Here is a 22,984-nt window from a genome sequence, read left to right as displayed (position 1 = left end):
TATTCCTCTGTGGTGTTCAAGTGCAGGGCGGCTCAGAAGATGCTTGCCCTGCGCAGACGGCGAGGGATTGCACTTTCCATCCTTCCTTTGCTTCTCTTTCCGTCGCACACTCTCGTTTTTTAATTTCCTGGGAGTCAGATGAACCTAACTTTTATTTTGTTTTTCATTTGTTTCTTTTCTGTTTATAGCAGAGGACAGTGTTTTCACTTAGATCAACAGTATGTATAAGATAACAGAACAGATTAGTACGTTGGATATTCTAAACGGAGACGTGGTCCGCTCCCTCCGGGCGGGGTGTGCTGAGCTGGGCAGTTTGTCTGGGGGTCGGGGCAGCTCCCGTAAGATGCTAGTTACCGAGGGCCGGCCTCGCGCTCAAAGCCCGTGGCTCGCTGGTCCTTCGTCCTGGCGGTGTGGCCGCATGTGTCGCTGACAACACGTCAAGAAAGTGCTTCTGAGCACCACAGCCCGGGAGACTGCTAAACGCATCGCGGAGCTTCGCCCACCAGGAAAACTCCCATTCGATTCTGCTTAGCGTTTCTCAGAAGCCACCTGGCATTGGGGGGGCGGCGCTTCTCCGCTCAGCCCGTGACTTGGGCGTTTCCCTTGTCTGGGCATCTCGGAATCTCCGCGCACACACATGTCCGCCCCATTCTTCTTGGTCACATCGTCTTGAGTTTTCCGAGGCTGTACTTAGTGAGAACCGGGGGGCGGGGGGCATCTTGTTGCCATGGAGTCAAAATGTAGACAGCAGACGGGGGCCTGGCGGGTGGGCGATGAGCATCCCACCCGCCTGCGGTCTCGCTTCCTGAAGAAATCTGGGTTTAGGCTGGCCGTTGAATAGAGGGTTTTCAAGTGCAAGTTGGCCCTGGAATCGGACACGTAGTCTGGAGGAGGGGCTTCCCAGGGTTGGAAGGCCTCCCATGCAGACGGTGATTTTAGGGCCCAGCAGGGTGGACACGGGGGCTGAGGCACACACTCCAAAGTGGCCTCCGTGCCTGCACGGAGGTCCTGGCCCCTGGGGGGCGCTGGTCTTCCCCACCTCCACTGGTGTCTGACTGTCGGACACGCCCACTTCACTGTATCTGTGGCGGATTCCAGTTAGGATTTTACATTTCTCGCTGCGTCTACACAGATGCGGCCTCTTCTCACGTTCGAGCCTTTGATTTGCTGCTCGAAGGTCGAGCTCAGACCCACTGGGAGGCCCGTCCGCCCGGGTGGCATCGGGGCTGGCGGTGTCCCTGGAACCCAGTGAAGACTGTATAGTGGGATGTGGTGTGCGCGGCCTGCGTCCCGCCAGGCTCTCAGCAGCGCCGTGTGCTCTCAGAGGAGCCAGCGGGCGGGGCTGCAGAGCCCGAGGGTGGACACGGTGCCCGCAAAGCGGATTCAGCGGTAACTGACGTGCGTGGCGAGATGATTCCGTTTCTACCGTCACTGGAAAACCACGAATGCCCCGAAATATACTGTCCTTTCCAGGAGTATTTTGCCCGTGTTTTAGAAATTGCATGTTTGATTCCAGTTCAAGCTGATTTCTGGGCTTTCTCTCCTTTCAAAAAGTACCTTTATTCTATCTATTGTTTTGTGTTTTAAAAATCACCCTGATTCATAGTCTGAGATGAGGCGGAGAAGCTGGGGGACGTTTCGGGGAAGCAGTGGACCGACTCCTTCCAGGCTGAGACGCCACGAGCACTGCGTCCGTGTGTCTGGGCCTCTAAACAAAACCCACCCTTCCCAGCCACCTGTTCCAAACAAGCCGCCGGCACGCACGGTCTCTCTGCTGCGTGCACGGAAACGGACGCATCAGCGACAGGCGGAGCGGGGCGAGGGGACAGTGGCGCCCAGACGGCGGAGACTCTGGGAGCGAGGGCACCTTCAGCGCTGTGTGTGGAGGGCGAGACCTGGGCGCCTCCCGTCCACCTCTGCGGGGGCAGGGCGTCCTCACACTGCTCCCGCTCTGCAGCCCTCCTGGCCGGCCCGGGGTTGGCTTCCAGACACCTCTGAGGTCCGACGAGCAGCATCTCTGTTGGGTCAGGTTCTGCATCCGAGAGGGGAGGGGGAGGGGCTGTCACCGTGGGGACCAAGAGCCGCCACCCCCCTCACTGGGCTCTCGTTGTAGAAAGGCAGTGGGTGGACCAGACCCCAGCTCCTGTGAGGGCCTGGCGGCCTCTGCCTGTGGACTGTCCCTGAAGCATGTTCTGTAGGGAGAGCAGGACCTTTGGCCTCACGTGGACCTGGTTTCAGGTGGCAAATGGCCTCCATCTCCCATCTGTACAGTGAGGCTGTCAGTGCCCCAGAGATCTGAGGTTGTCGTGGGCCTCGTGGACCCCTCAGGCAGGGCCCGGCTCACTCCACCTCCCCTCTTCAGCCTCCAAGTGACAAACCCACCTTGCAAATCTGCCTTGGGCCCCAGGGCCGCTCCCTTGGTTCTGTGGATCTTTGTCTGCAGCTCACTCGCGCCCTGGGTGGGCGGCTGCCCAGGTGTCGTGCACGGAGCACGGGATGTAGGGGGCTGGGCGAGATTGCCACAACCCCGCCATTTTATCAGGGGCCCGGCGGCACCCCCGACGGTTCACTCCTGCCCGCAAACAGCGCGCGTGGGACAGAGGGGATGGGAACCAGGCCGCCCAGTTCTGAGGCCAGGCTGATAGAACTGTGATTCTGAAAAGGTCTTTAATTCTGGAGCCTATCTTATTAGGGAGGTTAAATAATTTATAGGCTTATCGTGAAGGAAGGAAAATATTTTAAGGTCGTGTGGGAAAATGTTTCCATCTTATTCAGAAGCTCATCATGAAGGCCTGACAAGGCTCTGGGCGTCCATCACGACCGGGTTGCTGGTGGCTGTGTCAGGCCGTTATCCTTATCGATGGGAATTTCAGATACAAGCCCGGCAGGATGAGCTGCTTCTCAGGGCCCCAGGGTCTTAGGTGGGTCTGTGGTCTGCGGGAAGCCGCGGCATGAATGTTTAATGCTCTGTGTTCCATTTCAGCCCGTCTCTCCCTGCCCTCGACTGGCAGCTGCCGTCACACTCAGGACCGTACGAGCTGAGGATCGAGGTGCAGCCCAAGTCCCACCACAGAGCGCATTACGAGACGGAGGGGAGCCGGGGGGCCGTGAAGGCGTTGGCCGGAGGACACCCCAGCGTGCAGGTATCCACTCTGCTCTGACTCCAAGTCCTGTCCCTGCTGCAGGGGCAGCAGCTGGGGCTGGTTTAATCCAAAGGCCACTTTGCGGTAACAGCTAACAGCGCCTTTCATTTTCTGTCTTTTTTAAAAAAATATTCTTATCTCCCAACCAGTTTAGCTAAATATCTTATACACAGTCAAGCCCCAGTTTTCTCCTCAATACATAGAGTGGTACAATGGTACAGTATACAGTGGTATAAAGGTACCAAGCTCTGCTTGCCTCTGGAGCTCATAGACCAGCTGTACTCATTACACCTGAGGCTCCTCTTCGGTGGAACTGCTTTGGGGGAGCAGGCGATACCCTGAAGATTGTGGGGGCGCGACCAGCCCGGCGGGGTTGGGAGGACTCCCCTGGACGGTGTTGCCAGCAAGCCTTTATTCAACGGGGAGGCAGGACGGCTGTAGCATTTGCTTGTGTCTCCTGGTGGGTAACTGAGGGGACCTCGGTACAGCCCGGCTATTGCTGTGTTCTGGTGGACAATGCCCTTTATCCCCATGTGTCCCTGAGCAGTCATGTTCCACTCAGAACAGACGGGAAAGAGGGAAGAGAGAAGCCAAGGGGAGACAGTGTGTCCAAGAAGATGCCCTGGGCCACCTTGAGGGTCCATCTCGCTGCCTGGATGGTGGCCAGTGGGCAGTGTGGCCTGGGGGCTGCTGTCTAGACCTCTTAGTAGACTTGACCTTGGTGCTATTTCGTTTTAAGGTGTCCTGGAATAGGAAAATTTAAAAGAAAAGAAATATACCTTTGAAATAAAAGTGCTTTATTTTTGAGGACCTTTTCTTTAACAAATCTGTAGAAGTAAGTGTTCAGGGTTATTAGAACCAAGGACTGAAGCTTCTGCTGAGAAGCGCCCCCTCGATTTCTAATCCAGCTGCGTTTTGTCCATCGTTCCTGCTGCAGACGTTCCACAGCGTACACCACACTCTGGGTGCCGTGCACGCCACACACAGACGGGCAGAGGACTCCTCCTGGCGCCCCTGCTCTGGGGAGAGTCAGAGAATCAAATCCAGGGGCCCTCTGCCCTCTCCAGCCCCGAGGGGAATGGAGCCCACCTCTGCCCAGCCCTCTGCTCAGAAATAACCCCATCTCCCAGATCACGGATGGGGACAGATGGGAAGAGCGTGCAGCCCTGCTCTGCCCGCAGCCGCTGTTCCCCTCCTGCGTTGGCCGTGGCCGCCCACCTCCTGGGGCTGCTTCCCCAAATGTGGCCACCATCCTTGTAGCACGTCTCCCCACGGCCGTCAACAGAGCCTCGACCGAGGTCTCCTTGGGCCACGTTAAGATTTGTCCAAAGCGAAGTCCGTCTGCACGGCAGCTGCCTCTGGTTTGGGGTTTTCAGAGGCTACTTTTAAAGACTCCATCCTTTCCTCTCTGAAGCCTTGGACCCTTTGAGCCAGTGGTTCCCAAAGTAAACCTCCCCAGGGTCCCTTAGAGATGCGATTCTCTGGCCCACGCGCCCCACTGGGCCCTGGGTCTGCTCACCAGCCCCAGCACTGGAGTGCCGGCTGGGACCCGCCACTTTTCTTCTCAGCTGGGGACAGGAGGAGTGGGGACCTGCCGTGGGGTGTCGGGGCCGGGGCAGCATCGGGGAGGGGCTGCTCCGGCCTCACGGGGAGCCGGCGGGGCTCTGTCGGTGTGGCTCCGGGTGCCACTCCCCGGCCTCACACACCCCGGGGGAGATGGGTGTACTTGGCGTCAGAGTCAACGTGTTCAGAGCTGGTGTCCAGGCCGCGCCTGCCATCCCAAACCTGTCGCTCCCCTCCAGCCCAGGAGGTAAAGGTGAGCTCGCGGCCAGGCTGTCCTGCAGGCGTTGGCATTTGGTCACACGTGTCTCCTCATCAGCCCAGCGTCTCCCACCAGACCCCTGTGATGTGATCTGTGACCGTCCCCTTGGACGTGAGCTTGCCCTCTTGCCCCGGAACTGCAGCCGTACGGCGCTGACAGAGACGGTTCTCCCCCGTCTAGCTACGCCTCTGCCTGTCTAGTCCGCTCCCCAACCCTGTCATTTAGGGAATGGTGCAAGCCGGAAGGGGAAGCAGCAGGGCACCCCGTGTTTGTATTTGATTCCATTTAGATAAATAAAAATAAAGCTTGCGAGGGCAGGAGGGCGCAGAGACAAGTGCCGGTCCGCCGACGCGGCAGTCAGGGCCTGGAGTGTGCGGGGTGACACTGGGGCGACGTCGGAGGCTGTGCGCTCGACGCCGGTTAATACCCACTTGGTATTGGTTGGCCGCTTGACTAGGGAAACGCAGAGCGGGCTCAGCAGTGCCCAGCGGCCCTTTCAGGTCCCCTCCCGGGCAGAGGCAGGTCGGATAATGCCTGCGCTTAGCCAAGTCCGTAAACGGTGTTTAAGTCCCTTCCTGCTACGGTTTCCACTGGAAGAAAGTACGTTGCTGCTGAATGGAAAAGACATTACAAAGGTGAGGAAGTAGGCTGTTCAATAAGGAGAAATGGAAATAAAGCAGCAGAGAAATAATGGCCCAAAGCCCCCGTTTCTTGTCAATTACATTGGCGAGGGGCGCTGGCCCTGGAGGGCAGGGAGCCTTGTGCCACGTGGACACTCCTGTCGTGACATGCAAAGCGCGGGGCTGAGGCCCTGAGCGAGGGCCGTCCCTGTCCTTGGCCTGGTGGCTGTGGCCCTGGGGACAAGGGCGTGCCCCGCCTCTTCTGGGAGCCCAAGGAGCCCACCCCCTGCAGGGTCCCAGCGCCGTGCTCCCGTTCCCACCGGGCAGGTGTCTTGGGCACAGGGCGGTGTTGATCTCTCAGTGTAGACGAGATGGAGAGGACTGAGACTTGTGGAGGAATTCTGAAACTTGAAACCCCATTGGAAATACCTTAAGAGTGAATCCTCCAGAATTATTTCGAGGTCAGTGATGGCAGGATGGGAGAGGCTGCTTCTGGGTTTAAGCAGAATGAAGGCCCCTCCCCCTGCCGCACAGCTGAACCGCCAGAGGAAACCAGGCCCAACAGAAATGTCAGCCTCTATCAGCATTCCTCCTGCAAGAGGGTTAGGACTGGAGAGTTCTCTGATCTGTCTGCAGTAGAGGGAGTCTGTGTGCAAGGTGAGGTGAGCAGGTACAAAGAGGGGCTTTGGGGTTTGTTTTCTTTTTCAGTTAGTGGAGCACAAACTGGATAAAAATAGAATTTGCACATAATTGTAAAACAGATGAAAACAGAAAGCTCTCTCAGTTGCCGTGAAAGCCCAGTAACCACAGAGTTTTATTCTGCGCTGTGAGTTATTTTAGCACATCCTCCGACACCAGCGGCTCCCCGGAGCTCGGCCACAGGCTGATCCACATGTTGGGGAGACAGCCACTCCCACTGGCCGTTCTGCGGTCAGCTGGTCAGAGGGAAGCCGGGTTTTGGTTCCGGGGCGTCCAGGCCGTCCCTCGGAGCCGCCGTCACATGGAGCTCAGAGGAGGCCAGCACCCGGGGCTTTTGCTGCCCTTCTAGGACAGCCAGCTCATCGACCTGCTTCTGCATCCCCAAGCTTGTCGTGAAGTCAGGGGCAGTGGCCTTGTGTAGGACAGAGGCCCTGCCAGGCCCAGGGAGGACTCCTGCATTTCCCGAGCATCCAAGACGCAGGGGGAGCTGCCTCCACCTCCGCGGCCCCTCCTCTGAGTCTAGGAGACGCGACGAAATGCAGAACCTTCCTTCCGGGCAGGGTCAGGCTGCAACTTCAGATGAGGAAAGGACCTTGCGTTCACGTGGTCTTGTCCCCGTTTGCATTTGGGGACACAGATGTGTACGGGGCTTGCCCAGCATCGTTCGGGGGCTGGTGCCGGGAGTGAGCGTTCCAGACCGTCCACCACCCAGACTCTCCAGAGTCCTTGACGGCCCTGGTGGGTGTGCCCGGCGGGCGCGTCTGGGCCCCCGAGGCTGCTGTGATGGCCCTATCGGGTGCTGGCTCCCCTTGCCCGCGGGCTGGAGCTGGGTGGGCGCGGGCCGTCCTCCTCGAGGCCCCCGGCTCCACCGGCGGGTGTGCGTGTGATGCGGCCACAGCGAGCACCAGGGGCCCCGGGTCTGCGCTGGCCTCTGCTGACTTTGTAATGATGGGACCAGGGAGGAAGGGAGTGTGGGTTTCCCTGAACTTTAAAATTGTACCTTTTCCCCTACTGCCAAAGGATTCAGACACACGTAGAATCCTCCCGGGCGGGAGTCGTCCAGCTGGGGGCAGGGTGGAGTGTCCTGGCTCCCAGCACCCAGGGCCCCTCTTGTCATCGGTCCAGAACTTCTGCCACCAGCGCCCCGCGTGTGTGTGTAAATCCGTGGGCCGCTCTCTGGTTTAAGATGCAGGAGCCCCGAGAGCTTCCGCCGGGGATGCAAAGGCCTCTTCCAGCGGTGCCAGCAGGACAGACCGACCCGGAGCAGTCAGAGCGGGTGCTTCACACCGTTGTTCTGTGTCTCCTGAGCTGCAGGGCTCACAGCGACTCTCCGGTGGGATGAGTGCGGGGCCCCTTCGCCCCGGGGGCCAGGTGTTCTGGGTGCGTCTGGGGGCCCTCCCTCCAGTCCAGTCTCCCAGCCCGTCCTGCTGGCACCCCGCCCCGCGTCCGCGCCCAGCGCCCGGACGGCAGCCGCAGCTGGTTCCCTGCCGTTGCCGTCAGTGGGTCTGGGCTGAGGAGGGAGAGTCCCCCGCCTTCTCCCTGGGGAGGGAGAGCAGAGAGCCGTCGGGCTGCGTGGAGTTTGCCTTTCCAGTGTTTTTGCCGATAACTCAGAGTACGCGTCCCCAAAGGGGCCCCTGGGTTCCTGTGTTCCCTCTGCCTCCGAAGAGAAAGCTGCAGCTCTAGGAGGCCGTTTCCGTTCACTTCGTTTTTCTGCTTTTCTTTCCTGCTGTGTCCCCGGCTCCCTTCTACCCTCCTGGGCTGTTGACCAGGCCTGGCCGTCACTCTTCCCTGCCCGCTGCGCTGCATCCCTGGTCCCCTGTCCCGAGAGCAGAGGTCCCTTCCGGGAAGGTCCCCGGTTCCTGCCGCCCCGTGGGGGCTGGGGGAGTGAGCTGGGGGTCGTCACGATCTCTGACCCGGGGGTCAAAGGATGAAGCTCTGTTTACCCAGTTACCAAAATAACCTGCTCGATAGCATCTAGCCCGTCACACAGGAGGCCAGGCCTGTGTGAATAATTAATAGGTCGCAGAAACGTGAGACTCGGCGGGGGCCTGTCAATTCCTAAACAGCAGTTTAGGTTTGTAATTTGTGTTCCTGTCAGTTACGAGTGACCAGTGTAACCCCTGTCAGGCCGGGTGACTGGCGGGGGGATGCGGGGACCACCCTGGCCCAGGCAGTGGGGACCGGGAGGCCGGGCTGGCCCGAGGGGCGTCCCGGCCCCGGCCTGGTGCCCTGCGTGGTGCAGGGGCCTCTCTTTAGGGTGGTCGGCTTTGAGGCTCACGTTTGCCCCCGTAGGCCAGGACAGGTATTTTTCTATTATGTAAGACGTTCGAGCTGGCACTGAGGAAGGAACACGCCAGGAACCAGTCATTCTTTCCAGATCGTTACAATCAGCCGGTCGGCTGTTATCACTTTTCATTTCCTGTAGCACCCCGCACCCCTGGGTCCAGAAGCATCAGCCTTTCAAGAAACAGGCTTCCTGGGGGTGTCTGAATGCTGCGGACACACAGCAGTGCTTTCTTTTATCTGGTGTCCACAGCACGTTCTGTTTTACCCAAAGCTTTGCTCCATTCTTTCTTACGGAAACTGGATTGAGACAGGATCGTTAACCTGGAAGCCAAGGTTTTCACAAAAGCCAGAGAAATAGATGCTAGTGGAAGAAATTCCTTGGGCCCAGTGAGGAGCTGAGGGTCAGAACTGCCCTATAGCAGCAGCCCTGCTCCAGCCCAGACCCCACCCCCTACCCCAGGAGCTGAGACAGCGCTCGGACGCAGGTCTGACCCTAGCCCGGACCCCGGTCGTCCGGCAGCCAAACACCGCTGACCTGCCCGTGGGGCGGATTAATCTTTCATGGGGCAGCTGGGCAGCGGACAGCTGCCCTCTGCTCTTCCAGCAGCGTCCGGGCAGGTGGCCGTTTCCCTCTGGGCCGGCCGCGCACACAGGCCTGGACGGTCTCACTCTTTGTAGACACACCTGTGTCGCGGGAGCCGCTGCCATTGTTCCCACGACACAGTGGGCTCTGCGGAAGCTCAGGGCACCGAGCGGGGGGTTTGCCATTTCTGTTCCCCCAAAGCAAAGAGGTGCCTGTGCCTGCGTGGTCTCGGTTAGGGTGTCCTGTCCCTGCGTGGTCTCGGTTAGGGTGTCCAGTGGAGTCGTACCGTGTCAGCATGAGAATACAGTGAAGTTGCCAGTGATAATAATAGGAAGGATAGCTGGGATTTTGTTGCTGTCTGCTGACACACGGCACAGACACTCGATCTCAGGTACGGCACATTGGTTTTTAAACACCTGTTTTAGAGTTTCATTGGGCAGCAGAACTGAGGACAGCGCAGTTCAAGTTTTCCTGCAGCCGATACAGTCACTGGGGGATAAAGTCCGCGAGTAGCTCAGCAGTGGAAACCTTTTCAGAGCAATAAACAACACCGTCAGCCTCCAAAAATCTTCTAATTCAAGGGCTTTGGCTTCTGTGTTCCAGGCTGCGGGAATTCTAGAATAAAAGTCACCTCGGGCACAGAACCTCTGATGACTTTCCATAATTCTGCTGTGCTTTCTGCATTATCCCAGGGTGTTTTCCTGATGTCTTTTGAGGGCAGAGCCATGTGCCGGACCGTTTCAGTTCAGAGCTATGCGTCGGCACTGCGGCCCCATCGCAACTGTCAGAACATTCACACGTGGTGCAGGTGGGGAGGGGGGGGTGCCAGACGGTGTAACGGAGATAATGGTGAGAAACCACTGTCTTTGATAAAAATGACAAAATAGGAAAATCCGTGGCCCTGGCCGGCCCTCCCCTCTGACTGGGGGCTCCATGGTCTCCTGGGGGCCGCACCACGGGCGGCTGAGTCACAGATGCCCAGTACCCATGGCTGGGGGGTGGCCCGGTGGGAGGTCCCCGCCTCGTTTGCTTCGGGACCGGGTCTCCCTCCCACTGGCAGCCCCCAGCCTGCTGCCCCGTGCAGAACCCTGTCCTTCGCCTTCGGGCCAAGCTCTCCCCAGGGAGGGTCTTCTGGGCGTCGTCCTCCTGGGGCACCGCCCAGCACAGGGACGTAGGGAGGTGCGCCCGCTGCGCGGCCTGCCCTCCGTGGGCAGAAGGAGGATGAGAGCCACGGAGGGCACGCCGGCCCGAGCTCTGGGGCCCAGTGTCTACGCCCGGCTCGCAGGTGGGTGGCTCCCGGCAGCGACCCCATGTCCAGGTCCTCCTGGGCACCCCTTCCTGCTGTGCTTTGCAGACTGCTCTGTCTCCGGGGGGCGCTCTGGATTTGGGGTGTGCTGGCTCCCTGAGCGCTGCCCCTGCCCCGCACGCAGCTGGGGAGCCGTGAGCACCCCGTCTGCACACTCGAGGGTGGGGCGGCCTGGCCTTGCCGAGCCGGACTTCCAGTCTCCTCCTGCACGGGATGCTGGGCTCTGGCCAGCACAGGTGGCCAGCTCGGCCCTGCTGTGGGCCGGGCCCCGCCCAGCGGGACTCATGATCGTGCCATGGCTGGCGGCGGTGGCCGTCCCCTCAGCAGCAGCTGGAGCCAGGGCAGGGCTGGCCCGACGGCAGGCCGGTGACCGTCGCGTGGGCATGTGGGTGTCTGGCGGGCAGCACCCTCAGCCCACACAGCGCCTCCGTCAGCCCTCGTCCGGGCCCTGCCCGAGGCCGCCCTTTGGGCGCTGGTGATAAACACCAAGGGCCAGGCCCTCTGCCTGCCCCGTATGCCTGGGGGGTGGCCACTGCCCCTGTCCGTCGTGCAGTGCTTCCAGTGAGTTCAGAGAGGCCGTCCCGGGGAAGGAGGGCTCGGGAGCACAGCCTTGGCCCTGCCCGCCTGAGGTCTGGTCTACTGTGAGCTGACCGCATGCCCTGGACCCGTCCTCCCTCCCGGGCCGGCGCGGGGTCGGGGGGGCAGGCGGCGCCCCTTGGGGAAAGCTCTCCTGTGGTTTTGGAGACCGAAAGCTCACACAACGCAGTCTCTTAAGTTAATCCAGTACTGGGAAAGTTGGGGTTGAAAGAAGTGGAGGCAGCTTGAGCGCTGGATTCTCTCCTTCCTGCAGAGTCCCTCTGGGTGTTGTGTAAAGACGCACAGTTTACATCTGGGTTAAATGCGTGATTTCCCTTTAAATTGCCTGCTGCGCTGTGCGCAAGGATCTCTTGCTCGGTGTATGTTGGTCCCATCTCAAAACTTAGTGGAAAGTACTTTCCCTCAATTAACTGGTCCTTCGTACGACGCTCCTGCCACTGGGCTTGCGCTGTGGGAATTTGAGCACCGAGTAAATTTGGCGTCAGTCATTCCCTCTGCCCGTCATCCTGCCGAGCAAGTGCGAAGGTGAGCAGAGCAGCTAAAAACAAACATTTTTATGTGTAGGAAACTCACCAGGTCTTACACCTTGAAAATGGAATAGCACGTTTTGTTTAGTTTAGGTTGAAGCAAAGAGAGGTCATGGTTATGACAGGTAATTTTATTTTATTTTATTTTTGTGTGTGTGTGTGCGTTCAAAATACTGATTTATTTTAGGTGATGGGATGAAGGGTGATTGTTTCTTTTTTGCTTCTCTATCTACTTTTTTTTTTTTTACATCTTTATTGGAGTATAATTGCTTTACAATGGTGTGTTAGTTTCTGCTTTATAACAAAGTGAATCAGTTATACATATACATATGTCCCCATATCCCCTCCCTCTTGCGTCTCCCTCCCTCCCACCCTCCCTATCCCACCCCTCCAGGTGGTCACAAAGCACCAAGCTGATCTCCCTGTGCTATGCGGCTGCTTCCCACTAGCTAGCTATTTTACGTTTGGTAGTGTATATACGTCCATGCTACTGTCTCACTTTGTCACAGCTTACCCTTCCCCCTCCCCATATCCTCAAGTCTGTTCTCTAGTAGGTCTGTGTCTTTATTCCTGTCTTACCCCTAGGTTCTTCATGACTTTTTTTTTTCTTAAATTCCATATATATGTGTTAGCATACGGTATTTGTCTTTCTCTTTCTGACTTACTTCACTCTGTATGACAGAGTCTAGGTCCATCCACCTCACTACAAATAACTCAATTTCGTTTCTTTTTATGGCTGAGTAATATTCCATTGTGTATATGTGCCACATCTTCTTTATCCATTCATCCGATGATGGGCACTTAGGTTGTTTCCATCTCCGGGCTATTGTAAATAGAGCTGCAATGAACATTTTGGTACATGACTCTTTTTGAATTTCGGTTTTCTCAGGGTATATGCCCAGTAGTGGGATTGCTAGGTCATATGGTAGTTCTATTTGTCGTTTTTTAAGGAACCTCCATACTGTTCTCCATAGTGGCTGTACCAATTCACATTCCCACCAGCAGTGCAAGAGTGTTCCCTTTTCTCCACACCCTCTCCAGCATTTATTGTTTCTAGATTTTTTGATGATGGCCATTCTGACTGGTGTGAGATGATATCTCATTGTAGTTTTGATTTGCATTTCTCTAATGATTAATGATGTTGAGCATTCTTTCATGTGTTTGTTGGCAGTCTGTATATCTTCTTTGGAGAAAATATGACAGGTAATTTTATAAATATTATTTTGACAGATAGTAGAACGTGCCAGGGGCAGAAAACCCATGCAGTAGAATATGTGAAGTATTTAAATTACTTCTCTTAAAATGAACTTCATGTTTTCAATAATAGATGTTTATCTTCCAGGTTAGACCTTAAATATTCCCATTTTCACTGAAATGGCATGTTTTTAAAAAGGCAAAGTTACTCCCACAGTCCGCTGCATCCTACCAGCCGTCAGAGCAGGGCCCCAGTGTGAGTCCCGTGGGATTTGGAATTGTCATTTTCAAATCGTCTGACCCCGGCCAGGCCATGTGCCGGCCTGGGGGCTGGGAGGAATACGCCTTGGCCACACAAGAGACAGTCTTAGCCAAAGACTCATTTACATATTCTTATATTAAATGTCACAAAATGGAATGCTAAGAGGCAGAATTTGTTTCTTCATCAGTCTCTGATTTTATTTTTACGTTTCCTGTTTTAAAAATGTAGGTCAAGTCTAGCACAGAGTACAGGTTTCTTAGGAGGTTCGTTAAATTGGCAAAAGACTGGACTCACGCTCCCCAGCAGGGAGAAGTTGGGTGGACCCAGCAAGCTGGTCTCGGTTCCCCCCTAACTGAACTCTGTGTGTGTAGAGATGCTCGTGTCCACACAGGAAAAAAGCTCTTCAGTTCAGACAGGAGAGGCATCTTGTTTCTGCAGAATTAAGCCACGTGAGCAGGATCCACCTTGAAATGAGCATCAGGCACTGGGTGGCTCCTGGCAGGTTCTCTGTGTGGCGGCCTTAGAGCAGGAAAGGCTCTGCACTGGCCTCGAGAGGGGCACAGCAGGCCAGGAGGGCAGCGAGTGGGTGGGTGGGTCTCTCAGCAAACGTGACGCTTCCTCTAGTCCTCTGCTCACCACGGCCACTCGGGTTCAGCCGCAGGCCTGAGACCGACTCCCCTCCTCTGTGCACGCCCGTCAGACACTCATCTGGTCCATATGGGCCAGACACCTGTGGGTCAGTATGAAAGCTCGATTATTTTAATAGGAAAGAACCACTTTGACCATGAGCACATCCACGGGTGCTTGGGACCACGTCACAGATGAAAACGATAAAAATTGGGAGCCTGGCGCGTGAAACTCCTGCTGCCGCCAGGAAATAAGATCTTCCCAACCAACCACCGAATTCCAGAGCAAGTCTGGAGAGCGCGTGCGGGTGCGCGTGTGTCGGTGTGTGCTGCGTGTGCGTCCGTGCACACCTGTCCTACGTGGAGCTCCTGCTTGTCTCCAGAAAATCTCAAGGGTGACGTCCAGAGCCCCCGGGGGCCACTCCACAGCCTGTGACAGACACGGGCTGTTAAATATTAACCGGGTGCTACGGAATGCTCTGGAATGTCCACAGACACCGGACACCCGTGGTGAGCTCGTGTGGGAGCCTCAGAGCTGCTGGACGTTCACCTGAAGCTGGAAATTCATTCATCGGGGGCTGCGGCCCAGCAGCGGTCAGTCCTGGCTCATGGCCTGCGGTGTCCTGTCCATAGTTGCGACACCATGCAGACCCTGTTGGCCGGGAGACGGGACGGGGGGGGGGGGGGGGAAGGAGCCGCTGACCCTGCGGGGGCCCCGCCCTAATAAGGCGCCACCTGGATCCCTCGTCTGGCCCGGCTGTCAGCCCCACCAGCGGCCTGGCGCCCAGGCACATCCTTCCCGGGGGCCCCAAGCGGGTGGCGCGCGGGCCCTGGCCCTCTGCTTGCTGAGTGCCCGTGAGGCTCCCGTGAACGGCCTGTCGTCGTTTGGGACTGTCTTTTGAGCTCTGTGAGGCTCCCGTGAACGGCCTGTCATTGGGACTGTCTCCTGAGCTCTGAAAATTTATAAGTGCTTCTTCAGCTCGTAATTAAGTGAAGTCAGCGCAGTAGCTGGTCTTTGTCAGCGCGGCTTTGATGAACGGTTCACTGCTGATTTGAACCACACTTGAAACAGCAGGCGCTCGCTTCTCTGGGTTGAAGAGACATTTGTTCCCAAACGCAGGGACGGAGGAGAGCTCGGGGAGGCCACAGTGCGGGGGGGGCGGGACGAGGCGGGCGCTGCTAACTGGATGTCGTAGAAGGAAATGGAAAACCAGCCAGAGCAGCATATAGTCAGTTCTCTGCACGGAAGACAGAGAGCGAGACACCTGGGCAGGGAAAGCGCTCAGCTCCCAGCACTGGACCTTCCAGCGGAATTCCGACTTACTCATCTGGACGGAGCTTCAGCTTCCATTCTAACGTCCCAACTTGGAAAAATGACCCGTAGAGACGGAAGCAGGATCTCGGTCACCGCGGTCAGCTGCAGCTGGACCGGAGGTTTCCCGTTTCTTCGGGTCACTGACACATGCCCCTCTTGTGCTCCCTCGGTCACCTGGCAGCCTGGCCCTTTGCGCTGTGCCCCGGCCCCCTCCGTGTCCTGAGCCAGTGCGGCTTGGAAGGTCTTGGTCATCCAGCCTGAGCTTCTTCCCCATGGGCTGTGAAGTGACCATCAGGGCGCCTTCCCACAGGGCAGAGACGGAGCCCGGACGGGGCTCACGGGGCGCATGGACCCGACCACACCCCGCTGCGGGGCTGGTTCTTCCGTGGCTTCCACTCGGCCGCAGGGCTGGCAGGGGCTCGCGACCCCCTGAGAATCCCGCAGGGGAGCAGGCGGGTCGGGGGCCTCCAGGTGGCCTCGTTGGCACTGCCGTACCCGGGTCTCTGCTGCTGTGGAAGCAGTGACAGCGCTCTCGGGGGCGGCACTAGTTCGGCCCATCAGACTGTGTTACAATTGCTACCTGTTGTCAAAGCGGCTAAAATTAGTCCAGGGAGAGCATGACCACAACGGGAGAAGCAGCAGAGCTGTGCTGACTGAGCCTTTCTGCTCGTGGGGCTGCCCCTCTCGCGGGGGTCCTGCGTCGGGACCCTTGGGGGCTCTGGCTGGACACAGGTCGCCTGCCTCTGCAGGAGGAGGGGGTGAGCCCCAGGGGTCCTGTGGAATCTGGGCCTGGGCCTCGCCCTGAGATGCCTGCTTTCTTCAGGATTTGCCTCTTGAGTACGGTCAGCTGTGACCTGGACGGAGAAGGCGAGTCAAGTTCAGTTCTGAAAAGGACTCACCCCGAGGGAGGCAGCGGCTGGAGGTGCAGGGGCACGAGGAGGGCTCTGACCTGCGCCCCTGGTGGTCAGCCCGGGTGCGGCCAGTGTAGGTCCTGAAATGCGGGAGCAGCGCTCTCCCATGGGCTCCTGGTGCACGATGGGCTCCTTCCGGTTCCGGGGCCCGAGTCTCACTGGGTTTTGTGCCCACACACGATCTTGTCTTCGAGACCGTGCACCTAGCCGGCTGGCCCACACGATCGGAACGGCCACGCGCGGCCGCCCGTGTTGGGTCTGATGCTGGTGGCAGATGGACCACGACCTGGGGCTCCCCGCAGCCGGTCCAGGGGCGCCTGCAACGGGCACCAGGGCAGCCCGTAGCCCCCACCTGCCAAGCCAGGCCGAAAAGGGCCGATGCTGTTTGTATCTTGTCTGCAAGCATCCTGTTTGCTGGTTCGGACTGGACTGAGCAGGGGAAAGTGGATGGCGTCCTCTTGGGCGAGTGTCTGAATTCATCAGGGGAGGCTTGTGCGGACGGCTTGGCACTGGCCCAGCTTCGGGTGGGGCCCCACGAGCTGCTTGTGTCACCCGCGTGTGGGAAGAGGGGTGGCCTGAGGAGGAGGCAGTGGCCCGGAGAGACTGACTCTGCTTCCCATCTGCCTCCTCCTGCGGGTCCCCGTCACTCTCCTGGGCACGGGGCACGTGTGCTCCTGGGATGCAGGTACATGCGTGCAGGTGTGCACTGCACGTCTGTGTGCGTGTGTTCCAGCGTGGGCAGCCAAGCGTTCAGAACCGACTGTGGAGCAGAGGCCCCAGACTTTGGGGCCCGAGGTGCAGGAGGGGCCGGGGGACCAGCCTCGGCCCGCGCACACTCCCCTCTGAACCGGCCTCTGCACGGGGAGCACGGTGGGTCTGGGCGTGGTGTGGCACGGCGCTCACAGGCCTGTCCCCCTCTCTCCCCAGCTGCACGGCTACATGGAGAGCGAGCCACTCACCCTGCAGCTGTTCATCGGGACAGCGGACGACCGGCTGCTGAGGCCCCACGCCTTCTACCAGGTGCACCGGATCACGGGCAAGACCGTCTCCACCACCAGCCACGAGGCCATCCTCTCCAACACCAAGGTCCTGGAAATCCCGCTGCTGCCGGAAAACAACATGCGAGCGATGTAAGCTGCACCTCGGGGGCTCGGGTGGGCGCTTGCACGCCTGCATGTCTCCCCACATTTCCACAGCTCAGGGGCCTTGGGTGCCCTGGGCTTAACACCTCAGTAAACGTTACAAATATTTATGACGATGGATTTGTTTCTTCCTGGGGTTTCAGCCCCTGTGCATGTTGCCACTTCAAGTATCTCAGTTCCCAGCTGTCAGTACTTCCTCCGTGTGTGAACGTGGCACCCATGTATTTCTGTGACTGCACTGTGGAAGTTAGAGCAGTGGTCAAAAGGCAAACATTGAAACATTAAAGAGGCCGGTATGTCTGGGTCGTATTTGCACTGAGGGTTTCTGCATCTCCGATGTAACCAGCTGGAACGTGCAGGTCAGATCTGACTCGGTAGTTTAGAGGTGAATTGGTTAACAAGCTGCAGGGCAATCTTCTCGTGTCCAAGTAGGGCTTGTGTTCGTGGCTTCCTGAACTGAGTGACTGCTACATGCATTTCACTCCTGAGCTGTGAATGCAGCAGAGAAAGGGGACACGGTTGTCCCACAGGACTTGCCTTCTCCTGGGGGCCTCTGGGGCGGGGGACATAAGGCAGGAACTCATTAGCACGGGGGGCCTGTTGGAGACTTCGGGGGCGAGTGTCTGTGGGGGGGCAGCACAGAAGCCGAGACTGACCCTGCAGGAAGGCAGCAAGTGCAGAGGCCCCAAGGCAGGAGTGATTCTGGGGCATCCGTGGGGCAGCGAGGAGCTCAGGGCTGTGGCGAGTGAGGGAGCGGGTGTGGAAGCCACATCCTGTAGAGCTTTGCGTGGGATTTGGATAAGTTGTTTGTAACTCATAAACCCTCTAAGTCAAAAACAAAGGGAGGGACTTCCCTGGTGGCGCAGCGGTTGAGAATCCACCTGCCAATGCAGGGGACACGGGTTCAAGCCCTGGTCCCGGAAGATCCCACATGCCGCGGAGCGACTAAGCCCGTGCGCCACAACTACTGAGCCTGCGCTCTAGAGCCCGTGAGCCACAACTACTGAGCCTGTGAGCCACAACTGCTGAGCGCCCGTGCTTGCAACAAAAAAAAAAAAAAAAAGAGAGAGATAAAAAAGGGAAGTCCTTCTCTCCATGTTGGCTTTTCATGGATTTGGGGGAATTCATTCTAAATCCTTGGGTTTGCTTCAAGAGCTGTTATCACAGTTCCCTCGGACCAGGGCAGATGGTTTGAGAGAACTGCTGGTTCCTTCAGCAGCAGCCGTTCCTTCGGTGGCTGCATTTACCACAATACCAACCAACCCAGAGACGGTGTAGACACCACGGGACCGGGACTGGCCCCGGGCTCCAGGGCCAGGGCTTCCCTGCTGCTCCGGGCTGGGCTGTGGTCCTGACCTAGAGGCGTCATGCGGCCTCGTTTCCTTAGCTTCCGACAGAGGGAAAGGGCTGGTTTCCATCTGATGAATGACGCCTGGGTTGTTCTGCTGGAGTCTGGTGTTGAATGGAACTGTTAAGTTAAATGAAATTAAGTGAAATCATATGAGGCCCTAGAAAACTCAGGATCCTGAATTAAGGGGGACGCTGCCAGAATCTTAAGTGGAAGGAGGTTTTTGGAGCAGCCGGGGGAGCCTTCCCTTGGACGCCGCATCCTGCTCTGGGGCATTCACACGAGCCCAGGGCAGTGGGGCTGGGGCTTCTGGAGCCCTGAGCGTGTGGCAGCTCCTCCTGCTTGGGATCCGGGCTCCTGAGGCCGGGGCTGGCTCGTCTCCCGCTGCCTCGGCCCCAGCTCAGTTGACGGGTGGGTGTCTGGCCGCCCCGGCCCCTGGGCAGGGCCGCAAAGACCCTTCGGTGAGCGGTCGCCCGGGCTGGGCCGGGGGTCCGGGGCTGAGCGTAGACTCTTGTTTCCGGAAGCATCGACTGCGCCGGGATCCTGAAGCTCAGAAACTCTGACATCGAGCTCCGCAAGGGGGAGACAGACATCGGGAGGAAGAACACGCGGGTGAGGCTGGTCTTCCGCGTCCACGTCCCGCAGCCCAACGGCCGGACGCTGTCGCTGCAGGTCGCCTCCAACCCCATCGAGTGCTGTGAGTTCCGCCCCACCCCACACCCCCGTCTCCAGGCTGAGCGGGGCCAGCCCCTGCCGCAGGTTTCCTCTCCGGTAGCACCCTGGTTCTCGTGCGCAGCCCCTGAGCTGTGCTCGTCCCACCACAACACCCACACCTTCCCGTGCAGTCACGGAAACCCCTGCACCCTGGCCAGGGCGCCCGCAGCTCCTGTGCGTGCGTGGTGTGAGGGCTGCCGCCGGCTCCCGGCACCTACAGGAGGGCCTAAGAGGGAAAGGAGGCTTTGTCCCGAAGTACCGAGATGTTTGCCGTGACCGAATTTGACTTAATCCCCTCACGATTCAGGGAACTTGAGAAAGTGGCGTTTTGGCCTTGAAATCTGTTGGGCTGAAGGGACCTAAATTTGCAAGCCTGCCCGTATGTAACTCGGGTCTCTGTCCCTGGTGGCCCTGGATTCACTGCCCTCGGTGTGCGTGGACGGGCCCCGGCGCTGAGACGCTTCTGGCTCGGATGCCCGTGACCGCGCAGCTCCTCCAGGAGCCGGGACCGCCGCGGCCTGGGGTCAGCTTCCTCTTGCAGTGACTCTGTTCGTTTTTGTTAGCGAGTCGGGTGACCGGTTCAGCTCCGCATGGAAACCCCGCAGTGCCCGCCCCTGACCCGGCATCCGGACCCGGGGCGGGGACCAGAGTCTCCACTGGCCACTGCCCCAGCGAGAGCCTTTCCACCCGCCCTCCTCCTTCTCTCATCTCTGAAGCACCGCCCCACCCCTCCGGTGTGGGCTGTCTCAGGACACCCCCGACCTCGCGGCTCAGCCGCCCACCCGTCTCGGCGGGAACGTCCTGGCTCGGTTCCTCGGCCTCTGAGCTGAGCGTCGGCCAGACCTCGGCGACGGGACGTCCTCCCCCGCAGCCCCTTCTCCTTCTCTGCTGTGTGGTCTTCACCTCCGTCCCAGCCCTCCCCCCTGCTGCTGCTGGACCCTCCCGTCCAGTCTCTAGAAGTCCATCTCCAGGCCGTGGGGTCTGCCACGGATGGCTCTGCGCCCCTGCCCCGAGGCCCCCGCCCCGTGAGGCGGAGCGGGACCCTCCCTCTCGGGTCCCCTGGCTGTTGGGTGACCGTGTCAGGACCCCTGGCTTGGCCTCACCACCTCTGCAGCCACACTTCTGCCTCCTCCTGCGTCTGGTCCTTTGCCCGTCCCGCCCTCCCCGACAGCCTGAGCTCGGCCACCTGTGGCCTGCCAGCCCCTAAGCCGGAGCCCGCTTCAGACGGGTCCCCACATCCCACCTCCTAGCTGGGGACGCCTGCTCTTCAGGCCGTGGCCTCCCCATCACCAGCAGGGCTCCCCACGGCTTCCCCGGGCCCTTCCCACTGGCAGTCAGTCTCCCTGGCAGAGCACGCCCACTCACACACACGCGTGTGCACACTCGTCACTGAGAGGTGAGCTGTCTCCACGTGGGCAAGTCAGAGGCGTGGCTGCCTTCCCGTGTCACTCTAACCTAGAGTAGGCTGTGAAGACACGGACCACGCGTGGTTACTCTTCTGTTCCGTGTACCAGGGACGGGTCGCTCTGCTCACCCAGGAACTCTTTGAAAGCAGGGTGTAGTGGCCGCCCCTGAGAGGGCCAAGCAGAGGGGCCTGGGCGTCTCACTCCCGTTGCTCTCCTGCCCCACACAGCCCAGCGCTCGGCCCAGGAGCTGCCCCTCGTGGAGAAGCAGAGCGCGGCCAGCGGCCCCGTCCTCGGTGGGAAGAGGATGGTCCTGTCCGGCCACAACTTTCTGCAGGACTCCAAGGTCATTTTCGTGGAGAAAGCACCAGGTATCTTCTTTAAAAACCAACATCGAGCCCTTGCTGTTTGGGCGCCGGTGGAGGTTGGCTGGCAGGAGGTGGGTGTGGGCGGCCACGGGCGCCGTGCGCAGTCCTGGGCCACTGCACGCGGTGCCGGCCGTAGAGGGGCTGCAGGCGCGGGGCCTCCAGGAGGCTGTGCTCTGCTGAGGGGCGGCCCGCGTCTGCCTGGCTAGCGGGTGCCTCCCTCGTGGGCTCCGACCAGCTCCTGCTGCCGGGCCTGCCCGTGCGGAGGCGTCTTCTCGTTTCTCAGAACCACAGACCGTCCGAGGCAGGCGCCTGGGCACGGAGCGGCCACGGTAGCTGAGCGGAGCCCCGCTGGGCCCGGAGACCTTGCTGTACCTCCGTGGCGCGCTTCAGGCCCTCGCCCTTGTCGGCACAGACCCTCGAGATGCAAAGGCAGATGCTGTTCCTTTAGTGACGGCGGCCCCTGGGCCGCTCCGTGCGTGTGTGCACGCCTGTGTGGACCCCTGCACGTGTGCTCGGGAAAGGGGGCTGCGGGTTGGAAGGGGAAGGGTCTCCTCCCTCTGGTGTCTGGGGAGCCAGGCAGTGAGCCTCTCGCCGTGCTGCAGGGGAGACGCAGGGGCGGCACAGCTCCTGCCCCGGGACGCCCGGCCCGACCACGTGGCCACGTGGCAATAGGGGAAGCGTGTGGACCTTCTGTCTCTCTCAAACTCCGGAGTTTGTTTTGGGGGCGGGTCCTTGCAGGGAGCTGGCCCCCAGGCGGGGGAGGGGCTCCTGTGGGGTCCGGGCCTGCTGCCTTATCCCTCGCCTTCTCTTTCCCAGTCACGGTCCCCCTCCCGAGCGCCGGGGCAGGGCTCGTGCTGAGTACCGCAAACCGCGGAGGCACTCAGCCTCCGTAATGGGGTTGATTTTGTACAGTTTGCAGGAAACTTAAGTACTTCAGTGAAAATGGGCTTAAAAAGTCTCACGTTTAACGCGTTCTGCCTGTACGATCGCGCGTGTGATTGGAAACTGTTTTAGAGGATGGAACAAACCCGACCAGTACAGTGGTAGGGGAGGGATCTGTGCTCCCGGAAAGCCCCCCTTTGGACCAGGTGGATTCGGAAACAGTGTAAGCTTCTGTGCTTTAGATGTGTGCCCACGCGCGGGGCGGGGCGGGGAGCCCAGGCCTGGTGCTGCGTCCTCACCGCGCCTTCACCGCGCACAGAGACGTCTGTGGCGGGAACCAGCCGGCGCCCCTCGCTGTTTCCTCGACCAGTCAGCCCCGACTTTGACCTTGGTGCCAGGATGGGACTGTGAGACGTCTCCTGACCCCCTCGGCTCGTCGTGGGTGCCCGTGGGGCTCCTAGGTTGGCGTGGCTTACCGTGGCCCGGTCACGGGGTCTTCACAGCGGCCACCCGCCTGCGGGCGGGAGCCGAGTCCTCGGATGTCTGGCCGTCGCCCTCACGTGGCCTCCGGGCCGCCCCGGCCCCGTGCAGGCCGAGCGCCGCCGTCGCTCGCTGTCACGTCGGGGCCCATCCCCAGCCCGCTCGCTCCTGCGGCAGGTCTGCATCTGGCAGGCAGAAGGCGAGAAACCAGTAAGTGGGTGGAGGCCAGACGGCCCGTGAACACCGTGCAACAAGGGAGACGTGAAGACGCGGCTGTGCGTCCTGTCACGTCGTGCTTGTGTCCGAGCAGGGTTGTTGGCACGTCTGTGTGCGCACTTGTGCCAGTTCTGTGTTTGCAGGAGGGGCAGCTGTCCACACGCTTTCTGCCTCTGCCTTCATTCTAGCACAGCGCGTGCCGACGCTGCCTGGCCGGCTGAACTGTCTCTGGGCTTCTCTTGGTTGATTTGCAGGGGGAGAAACCACTGAAGTCAATTTAGATTCCAAGCCTAATCCTCCTCTAGCTTGCGAGGAGGCCGCCTGGTCTGCTTGAAGGTTCTTTCACCCCCAGCTCGGTGGCAGCAAGGCCGGCGCGCACAGTGAGCCTGGTCTCTGGAGCCGCTGGACGTGGGCAGTGGGCCCCGTGGCAGCCGCTGCAGGAGCAGGACTGTAGCTGCCGCGAACGTTGCCACGTCAGGCACCCGGGAAGCCGAGCTCCGCGTCACCATGTCCCCTCGGCTGCACTGGGCCGCGCTCGGA

General features: G+C 59.5%; 1 protein-coding gene across 5 annotated transcripts in view; it reads left to right on the top strand.

The window, feature by feature from the left end:
- NFATC1 (nuclear factor of activated T cells 1) overlaps positions 1-22,984 on the top strand; it is a 103,251-nt gene that overhangs the window by 27,832 nt on the left and 52,435 nt on the right. For all 5 annotated transcript variants that reach the window (XM_032654600.1, XM_032654597.1, XM_032654601.1 and 2 more), the window contains exons 3-6: positions 2,984-3,143; positions 16,819-17,021; positions 18,906-19,078; positions 20,729-20,869. In XM_032654600.1, coding sequence (XP_032510491.1) covers positions 2,984-3,143; positions 16,819-17,021; positions 18,906-19,078; positions 20,729-20,869 — 677 coding nt within the window. The remainder of the gene's footprint in view (positions 1-2,983; positions 3,144-16,818; positions 17,022-18,905; positions 19,079-20,728; positions 20,870-22,984) is intronic.

This window comes from Phocoena sinus, chromosome 14 (assembly GCF_008692025.1).
Source record: "Phocoena sinus isolate mPhoSin1 chromosome 14, mPhoSin1.pri, whole genome shotgun sequence".
Classification (NCBI taxonomy): domain Eukaryota; kingdom Metazoa; phylum Chordata; class Mammalia; order Artiodactyla; family Phocoenidae; genus Phocoena; species Phocoena sinus.
Note: the sequence above shows the minus strand (reverse complement) of the source record. Positions and strands in the feature narration are given on the sequence as shown.